Below are 10,000 nucleotides of genomic sequence, written 5' to 3'. Positions count from 1 at the left end.
CAGCGGATCACTGGCATTTTAAAAACCAGCCACCGAGAAACCGGGACGGGTTCGGCGGTTGTGAGGGAAACTGGATGCTGAAGTAGTTAATGAAAACCTGGCGACGTAATTCGGGGAGAAATTTCTGCAAATCTCCAGGAGGGAACTTGAATTTGCTTCTGTCGATTGAGTGAGGAGCCCGCAGCGTCGTATCGCTTGCATGACGGAAACCCCCCCACTCGAGAACCATCGAAACTGCCGTGGTGAGTCGAAAAACGGTATGTGGCGATGTTCATCTCTCTCTCTCTCTCTCTCTCTCTCTCTCTCTCTCTCTCTCTCTCTCTCTCTCTCTCTCTCTCTCTCTCTGAGTCTCTCTCTCTCTCTCTCTCTCCCTCTCGCTCTCCGACTCCGGCTCTCTCACTCTCTCTCTCTCTGAGTCTCTCTCTCTCTCTCTCTCTCTCTCTCTCTCTCTCTCTCTCTCTCTCTCTCTCTCTCTCTCTCTCTCTCTCTCTTCATCAACAATCCCCTCGTGGTTTTGCTTGTTTTGATGCTCAACCGACAACCCCTCCCCCGCAGCGGAAGCTGAGTCTAGCCGCTGAGCAAAAGGCTCTAATCCGCGTTGTGATTGGCTGACGGGTCTGGCACAGGGGGCGTGGCTATGGTTAGCCGAGACTGACACGAGTCTTGGAGAGCAACGGCGCGGAGGTTTGGAGGGTAAGGGCGGGGGGGGGGGGGGGGGGGTAAGTGGAGAAGAAGAGCAAAGCTAGCACTTGGAACCTCATTTGCTTCATCAAACGGCAGGGGCTCTTGCAACACCTGAGGAGGGTGAGCTGGCGCAACATGGACTCAAAGTACCGAGACTCTGCGCCACGTTAGTGATAGCAAACGCCAGTGCCAGACAAACGGTTCAGTGCCGCAAAGCTGCTTCCACAAACGGGCTTGGAGAGTCACAGTGGTAGGTCGGATCGGTCGCAAAGTCCTGTCACTGAAAGAAAAGCGTGCAGCTTGGGATCAAAGACTGCAGCGGGTTAGGTTTAGCCAGGGCTTGGGTTTGGAGTGTCCCGTTGGGATTCCGAGACCAGACTGTGAAACTGTGCGTTGGCGGTGCTTTTAGAGACGCGTCATTGCCAGTGACGACATCAAAGACTTTGAACTTGAAGACAAGATGGACTGACTCGGGAGTTATTTTGCCCGCTGCTACTGGTTGCTGTGTGCAACAAGTTCAGTAGATGGAGCAGTTTTGAGTTCTTTTCAAGGATCTGTAGTTTTGTATCGTGTCACACGCAATAGATTTTAACAGCAGCCACCACTGCTGAAAGGGTGCGTGTGAAGTTTAAGTATATTTTAATTTTAAAAACACCACTTAAACATTGTGTCTCAAGAAGATTTTGACTGACGGCTGCATTCTGTTCGCCGAGGATTTTACATGTTTCAATACACTGTTTACTACAAACTTCATTTACCGGAGAAGATGACGGTCTGGTGAGTTCCAACTGAAATGGCGTTCAATGGTGAGCATGACCTTTCTTGACGAGGTAAACAAACTTCTGCAAGAATAAAGGTAATTTTTAATGTTTTTTTAATGTATATCTAAAATGATTTTCAAATGACCTGTTACCAATTATTAGAAACTGTATCGACTATTAATGATACTTTTTTAGAGAACAAACTGACCTATAGTTACCGTACACGAGTATGCAACAGACACGCCTATAAAGTGATTACTCAATTAAGATTATAAGAATTCTGTCATATCTTTACAGTTTTTAACTCTTGATCAAATGTTCCCCGTTGGTTTCATGTTAGCATACTACATGTGATAAACTAAAGCCTTCCCTTGTCAATATGATAATTATACACTACCTCCATAAGGAGAATCTCTACATCTCTCTCTAACAATCTGGATATTTTTCCCTAAGTTTGGTTGTCTTGCTCTGATTAATTTAACTAGTCTTCTGGTAAAAAAAAAAGTTGTTTGTTCTTGAGTGTGTGTTTTTCTGTGTGTTTTTTTTTATTAACTTTGTTGGATTTTTTTTCCTTCTAAATTGCCGATGGTATTTTTTTATACTGATTGAATGTTTTTGCGTATTAAGTAATAACCTTACTGTCTGCCATGATGATTGTAAGTTTGTGTTATAGACACCACTGCATACGCCATAGGCTTGTCGTTTTTACTGTATCATAATGTTAATTTTATGAATATGTAAAACAGAAATAAAACATTGTTTAAACCAAGAACAAATAAATGAAAATCAAATTTCCTTCCCGCATGAAAAAATACTTACCGGAAACGGTGCATGCAGGTTTGAAGTGTGGCGATGCACTTCAAACCCGTATGCAATAAATCATTTAATTTTTCAAGTTTCTTTTTGAATTGGCCTGAATCGCCTTTTTTGTGTTATGAGATTTCACTGCTAAAAGGTAATTAGTTGTGTAAACTTTGAACTTTGAACTGCGTGCAGGCAGATTTTTTTTCTTTTCTTTTTAAGGTGTGCGTGTCTTTTTGCAATTTCATTATACGTTACGGTCCCCATTCTTTTTTCGCGGCTTAAATCTTGTCCTACACGCCTCTGCTGTAAAACAAAACCGAAAATAATGCACATGCAGAAATAACTATGCCATTAAATTATTAAACAATAATGATAAATAAAGACACCTTATTTTGCAGACAATTTGACTAGTTTATGTAAATTTAATATATGTAGAAAGTTTTCCTCAATAAGGGAGGCAAAGAAGCCCTCTGTTAAAAGATTGGTGGAGGTGTTTAGTTAAAATACGAAAGCCTTTAGTACGAAATGCTTTGCGATATTGACGGGTGCAAAGATGTGCATGCGAGCTTGTGACAGTGATGAACATCAATATGAAATATAACAAAAAGTTAAATATGTTCTTATTGGGAGCGCTGTAGCTACTTTAAAAAAAAAGAAGGTTTTGTTCTTGTTTCTGTTCTTTTAATTCTTTTCTTCGTGTTCTGTTTTTTTCTTTCTTCTGCTTCTAACTTTGTTTAAATGGATCTGACGCTTTCAAACATATTTCAAAATCAGATCGCAAAGATTGGTCAAGACGGAGAGGTTTGTGAAACAAACATGTGTGTCTTCTAAATTGATGATATAATTAGTCGGTATTTTAAAAGAAGTAAACGCTCATGCAATCTTTGCAAAGATTGATTTAGTTTGAATTGTTCGTAGAATAGTAAGAATACGATTTACAATAAAGAACAGACTCGATTCATCATATATACAGTTTGTATCTGTTCATTTTCCAAAATATCTCATGCACCTCCACGTTGCCCGCCTTGAGTCAACAATGTGAAATGAAAGATTGGCTAAACGAATTCTTAATTTCTGTCTGTTTCTTTTTATTTCTTCACTTTTCTGTAATCTGAAATAGTTGTTTGCTCGCAGATTTGTCCTTTTCTATCATCCGAATCTTCACACAAAAAATTAGTTTCAGATAAATGTAGAAATTTTACAATTATTTTAGTGCCTCTGACCAAAACCAAAAGAACAGAAACTTTATCCAGGCGAGACAATGGCAGTTATTCTTTGATATTACGTCATTTTGAGTAACAAGACAACATTGAAAACTATTTCCACTGAGCCGAAGTGTATCTAATTTTGGGTAAATCAAAACATTTGCTAATAAGTCACTGTCCAAATACCAATATAAAAGCGAGCACAGAAACAGCACTGCTATATCGTCGCTTCAAATTGTCTCTGATTTCCGTTTCAGCTAGGACTAACGAGTTGCGACAATAAAAATCGTCGTTTCGCCCTCCAACCCTTCTAAGCGGTTTAGCCACCCACATCGACCTCTGCAGCGGCAACACCAGCAGCAACAGCAACAACCAGCACAATGATGATGATGACAGATTACCGCAGCTGTCGCTACGACCACAACGCATCCGTCTTCGGCGGTGGGGCCGGCGCCGGCGGGGCTTCCCTCAACGGCGTAGGCGGCGCCCCTTACAACAGCGGCGACTTTGGGGACCCGAGAAGTCTCATGGATATTTCCTACTCGCACCCGACCCCACAGGACATTTTCGGGCCCCACCCGGCAGCGACGTACCCTCGTGGGTTGCCGCGACAGTACGGGGATATGTACGGGTACACGGGCAACCCGTTCAGTTCGCAGCCCTACTTCCCCGAGCAGCATCCCGCTTCGCTGGATTTCAGGGCGTCCCGCGGTGGGGGTGTGCCGCCGTCTTCGTCGTCCTCTGCCTCCAACGCCGAAAAAGACAAACATTTTCTGTCGCCGATAAAGGATGACAGAGGATCAGGGCACTCTCGGGACGAGGACAGCAACAACAACGTCAACCACAAGCCAAACGGCCCTCACACCAACACCACCACCAACAACAACAACAGTACCAGCAGTCACAGAACACCACCTTCAGCGGCAGCACCGGGCTCGGACAAAGTGTTGTCTGAAGGGAGGACGACATCTCCTGCCGCCAAGCCCTGCTCTCCACCAGGAGGTCATCGCACGCTATTCGGGGGAGGCAGCAACAACGTCGGCGGAGGAGGAAGAAGAGCAGGAGACTCTGGGGCAGGAAGAAGGTCAGGCTCAGGCTTAGGCTCAGGCTCAGGCTCAGGCGACGACCACAGCGACGACTACGACGACAAGGACATGGGGTCCCTCGCCTCGGACGACGACGATGACGATGACGACGACGAGCACGTCGCCCATGTCCTAGCCCCGGGCTACCACGGGCCTAACAGACGCTGTCTCCTGTGGGCGTGCAAGGCGTGCAAGAAGAAGACCTTGGCCGTGGACAGGCGGAAAGCGGCCACCATGCGGGAGAGGCGGCGCCTGAAGAGGGTCAACGAGGCCTTCGAGTCGCTGAAGAGGAGGACTTGCCCCAACCCCAACCAGCGCCTGCCCAAGGTGGAGATCCTGCGCAACGCCATCGAGTACATCGAGAGTCTGGAGGAGCTGCTGCACGGATCACGGGTGACACGTGCCGACGACGGAACAGTGTGCCCCGCCACGGACGGCAACTCTTCCAGCGGCGGCTCCGACTACATGGTGAGTTTTTTGGTTGATGTTGTTCAGAATGGGATTTTGAGTGAATGAGGATGAGGTGTTGAGTGAAAGATTTTGTGTGGTTGTTTTTTGGGGTGTGTTTTTATGTTGTTGTTGTCTTTTAAGGAGGGGGGAGAGGGTTGGCTGGTTAATTATTTGCCGTTTTCGCAAAATGCGCAAATTTTAGAAGCCTTTTACGCGTTTTCGGCAAAACACTGCCGATTTCGCGTAATGGGCAGCGTTTTACCGTTTCCGCGAATTGGCAATTCTGTGAATTCGGCACGACATATACATATATTATATATACGTAAATAAAAAGACAGAACTTAAGCAAATCTTAGCAAGAGTTGCACTGTGGATCTGTTAAATGCGGAATTATTCAATGAACTGATGCTTGCTAGTTTGGGGCTTTTATAATCAAGGTCAATATCGTGTTTCGTTGTTGTTTTTTTTTTATCTCTCAGGATACGATAACAAGCTTTCCAATTTGCAAAGAGTTCAGTTTCTATGCCAGTTTGTTTGTTTTTACTTGTGTGGTTTTTTGTGTTGTTTTTTTTTTGCCGAAGGATTCAATAATATGATAATTTTGATAATGCCCTGGTCTATTTCGATTCGATTGTATGTTTTGTTTTCGTAAACATATTTTGTCTCCATAACTCCTCTCAAACATCGATTACGTACCTGTAAATATAAGCGATGTTAATTGATCAGTTCCGACCTTTTTTTGGAAAGAAAGTAAAGAAATTCGAAAAGTTCTGGCAGAGAAAAAATACAGCCCACCATGTTCTGGGGGATTTTGGAGAAGAAAGTTTGGATATGAAATTCATGAAAAGAATTTGAGTTTAGCAGCCAGTGCCAGTAATGAAGTTCGCTTACGTGGCCTGCAATGGAACATTTTGTAAAATATTTATCCGACGAATATTTTATTGTGTAAAATGAAAGTGAAGGCAAATAAAATGTGTACATTGTCAGGATGGAATTGATGTGTTGGAACATAAAGACAAAGACAATAAAAGAAAGGTCAGAATCATAATAGGAACAAGTAGTTATATTGGTGAACTGGCTTTCTTTCTGTCTTACTTTGTTTCTTTCATCTCAATTCAACAATTGTTTTTGATCACATTCCCTGGGCGGGGATATAGCTCAGTCGGTTGCGCGCTGGATTTGTATCCAGTTGGCCGCTGTCAGCGTGAGTTCGTCCCCACGTTCGGCGAGAGATTTATTTCTCAGAGTCAACTTTGTGTGCAGACTCTCCTCGGTGTCCGAACACCCCCGTGTGTACACGCAAGCACAAGACCAAGTGCGCACGAAAAAGATCCTGTAATCCATGTCAGAGTTCGGTGGGTTATAGAAACACAAAAATACCCAGCATGCTTCCCCCGAAAGCGGCGTATGGCTGCCTAAATGGCGGGGTAAAAACGATCATACACGTAAAATTCCACTCGTGCAAAAAACACACGTAGTGTACGTGGGAATTTCAGCCCACGAACGCAGAAGAAGAAGAAGAAGATCACATTCCCTAAATGTCCTAAGTTGAAAAAATAACGAAATCTGTTGTTTTTTTCTTCTCTCTTTCACATATTTTACGGTGGACATTTTCAATCTTTACCTGCACAGTAAATATCGGAAAAGAAGCTTGACCTTATCACTGCGTTTAACCCCCCACTCGCAGCCAAGCTTATCTAGGGCACTTTTCGTGCATGCTGCACGTGCTTTTGTATCACAAGAGCCCATCTCGGGCCCTGTCACCCCTTGTTGGGCCTCAAACGCACACAACTCGGCCCTTGCGGTGAGCTAGTTCAGTGGGTGCAGTCTGATCATGACTATGGGTAGAAATGGGTCGCCCTTTAGGTGGGGTTTGGTTTAAAACAATTGTTTCAGAAAATGACAGATAACAATGTCGCATACAATCAATTTAACAAATGGAGCACAACAAGAAAAGCTTATATATATATATATACACGTGCTCTTAAAGAGCAAAATAATATCTGAGTTGGCGGATGATACGGGGACCTGTAGAAGGTGAAAGGAAGGAAGAAAAACACACAAAAACAAAATACATATCTAAAAGCAACAACATCAAAAACAGCGGTGGGATATATGAGTTATGATAATGAATAATGATAATGATATTTGCATGGAGCAAAACTCCTACTATGGTACTGAACATCTTAAAATACTGAGGAGGGGAGAGGACGTGGGCAGGGTATCTAAACGAGTGGAAAGAAGAACAGGGTAAGGTGAAAGGAGAATCTTTTTTTCTAGTTGGCAGGATGTCTGTTTGTCTATTTTTCTGTCTGTCTGTTTGTCCGTCCGTCCGTCCCGCGTCTGTGTGTGTGTGTGTCTTTCTTTCTTTCTTTCTGTGTATGAGCTGTGAGTTTGTGACCATGGATGAGAATGATAAGAGAGAGAGAAACATACTGTGCGTCAAACGCGGCGAGCTGGACCCTTGCATTGAGCCAGTTCACTGGGTACTGTGGGGGTAATCTTTCACGGTTGATATAGTGTGGCACCCGCGGGTATCCCTTGGGGTTTGAGTGTATGACTGGCATATTATGGGAAGCTTTGGTGGAGAGTATAGGGAGAACGAGGGGAAGGAACGAGAGCTGAAGAAGGGAGGAATACCTGTCTGTCAGTCTGTCTGTCTGTCTGTCTGTCTGTCTCAGTGTTTGTCTTCCTGTGCATTTGTTGTGAGATTTTCTATCTGAGAAAGAGAGAAAAGTCGCAGAAAAGGCAAGTACTGCAGCACTTTACACGCAACAAAAATGCACACACAGATTTAAGCCATAACCTTGACGTCCGTTCTCAGAGAAGTTCTGTCAAGGTCACGGTCACGGTCACTCCAGAGGGAAGCCACTCCGGCCGTCGTTCCCACGCCGCACGTCCAGAGTTGGTTTCCTTGGTCGCCCTTTGATGGACGCAGAATTCCACGCTCTCTTGCACTCGTCAACACAGCCATATTTTTCCCTCTCCTGTAATGTCGACACGCTGGACAACTATAGGTCCGTCTCCGAGTAATTTGATCTGTCTTCTCTCTACTGAGCGGTTTAGTTACGTGACCACATGTCGTTGGAAGTCTGTTTTTGCTACGCTGCCTCGTTTGGTTTTTGATCATCGGGTATTGGGTATCTTTGATCTGAGAAATAGAAAGGAAGAGAGAAATAAGAGAGAAATGCGATATAACTCAGCTTCTCTTCCCATGGATGTCAACTGCCAAAACCAGTATGTGTAAGCTAATTGATTTGACTATGTTTGTTCTCTTCGTTAGTCTGCCTACCTTTCTCCGTGTCTTTCTTTATGTGCTCTTTTTTTCTTGTTTGTCTGTGTTGCTTTTTCCCTTTCTTTCTTTCATTCTTTTGCTAAAGCAATATTCTTATAGTCCCCTAACTCACCGTTCCCTTCTTTCATTCTTTCCTAATTCCTTCAACGATTCTTTCTGTAATTTGTTTCTTCTTATCCTCCTCTTTTTTTATTCCTCTTCTCTATTCCTCTCCCCCGCCTCCTCTTCCCTTTTCGTCTGTCTTTGCTTTGGTCTTGGGCCGCAACATTCTGTATTTCAAGTTGCATTTCAACCCCTCTTAACTCTTCAAACTGCTCACAGACGAAAGCTAAATGGTTTTAGACAAAACAGTTAAGATAAAACGAACTCGGCGAGTTTTGCAACTCCAAAAATTTACGCCCTCATAGGAATACCTCAACCTCTCTTGCCACATAGTTTTCTGCGGCGTACCGAGGGATAGAAGTTAGTCAGTCGCTGGCAAAAAGGACGAAGTACGCAGGACTCTTTGCTCCGCGGAAGGAGGAGGAGGAGGAGAAGGAGGAGGAGGAATGTCAGCTCACAACTCATTTTTCCCACGCGACATAATCACGACGTCCATCTCAGCTCCCTTCCTCTCGCAAATTGCCTCAATGGCGGCAGGCAATTGTTTTCAATTGAGCGTGACTTCCAGTTAGGAGGCAGCAAGGAGGGACCTCAGTGCGACGACTCGAGATGAAGTTGAAACACAAGCGGGTTCTCTCCAAGTACAACCGTTTACTGTACTCAGAGCGCTTGAGCCTTTTTCGCGCGGCCCACTTGAAGAAAGGAGACTCACTGAGTATATTTTCTAAAGGGGTTCAGACGATATTGAAATAATTCGGCAAAACATTTGATTTCTGTCGGTAACGTTTTCGGAACAGATTTGTGGTACAGTACTTTTCTGGGTTTTTATATGGTATTATTCTGAAGCATTCACGTTCGGTTTATTGTGTACTGTATTATATTATGTATCCTTAGATATATACATATATATGTATCGTGTTCATGAACTTTGTTCTGGTGGTCTGAAGTGTAGATCGCTCGTCAAATGTATGTACCAAGATCCAGTTGTTGTTGTTGTTGTTGTTGTTGTTGTTGTTGTTGTTGTTGTTGTTGTTGTTGTTGTTGTTGTTGTTGTTGTTGTTATTGTTGTTGTTGTTGTTGTTGTTGTTGTTGTTGTTTGTTGTTGTTGTTGTCTTTGGCTAAGTCCACCTAGCGATCCTGGTTCATAAGATAGAATTACAAGAAGTACAGTTATTGTTGAGGTAAACGCAAGTAACTTTCGGAGAAAACAAAATAAAGTTTTTTGTCTTATTTCTTATAACTGGCTATACTAGAGACTCGAAAGTGTTTTGCTTAGATTATTATCAGAAACTCACATCCTCAAATAACATTTTTAAAAGTAGTTGAAGAAAACAATGCCCGTTCATCTAACCTGGAAGAGGACAATATCATGCAGCTCCAGAACCTACCTTCATCTGCTCTAATCTACGTAAAATATTCGTTTATCCTACATACGTGAGAGAGACACCCGTGAGATAATAATCGTTCAAATCACACGTGTGTATATCATGTAAATGAGGTCATGTCAAGCAAGTCTGGCAGGGACCTGTTTTTCCACTGCTTATGATGCCAAAGTCACCGAGACAATCGTCATTATAGAAAAAAAAATTGCGCTCGACCCTCGATGAATTTTTA

General features: G+C 43.4%; 1 protein-coding gene across 1 annotated transcript in view; it reads left to right on the top strand.

The window, feature by feature from the left end:
• The first annotated feature begins 790 nt into the window (after nucleotides 1–790).
• LOC138962645 (myogenic-determination protein-like) overlaps nucleotides 791–10,000 on the top strand; it is a 42,409-nt gene continuing 33,199 nt past the window's right edge. The window contains exons 1-2 of the mRNA XM_070334545.1: nucleotides 791–1,540; nucleotides 3,712–5,007. Of these exons, the coding sequence (XP_070190646.1) occupies nucleotides 3,835–5,007 (1,173 nt within the window). The 5' untranslated portion in view covers nucleotides 791–1,540; nucleotides 3,712–3,834. The remainder of the gene's footprint in view (nucleotides 1,541–3,711; nucleotides 5,008–10,000) is intronic.

Source organism: Littorina saxatilis, linkage group LG3, assembly GCF_037325665.1.
Source record: "Littorina saxatilis isolate snail1 linkage group LG3, US_GU_Lsax_2.0, whole genome shotgun sequence".
NCBI lineage: Eukaryota > Metazoa > Mollusca > Gastropoda > Littorinimorpha > Littorinidae > Littorina > Littorina saxatilis.
Note: the sequence above shows the minus strand (reverse complement) of the source record. Positions and strands in the feature narration are given on the sequence as shown.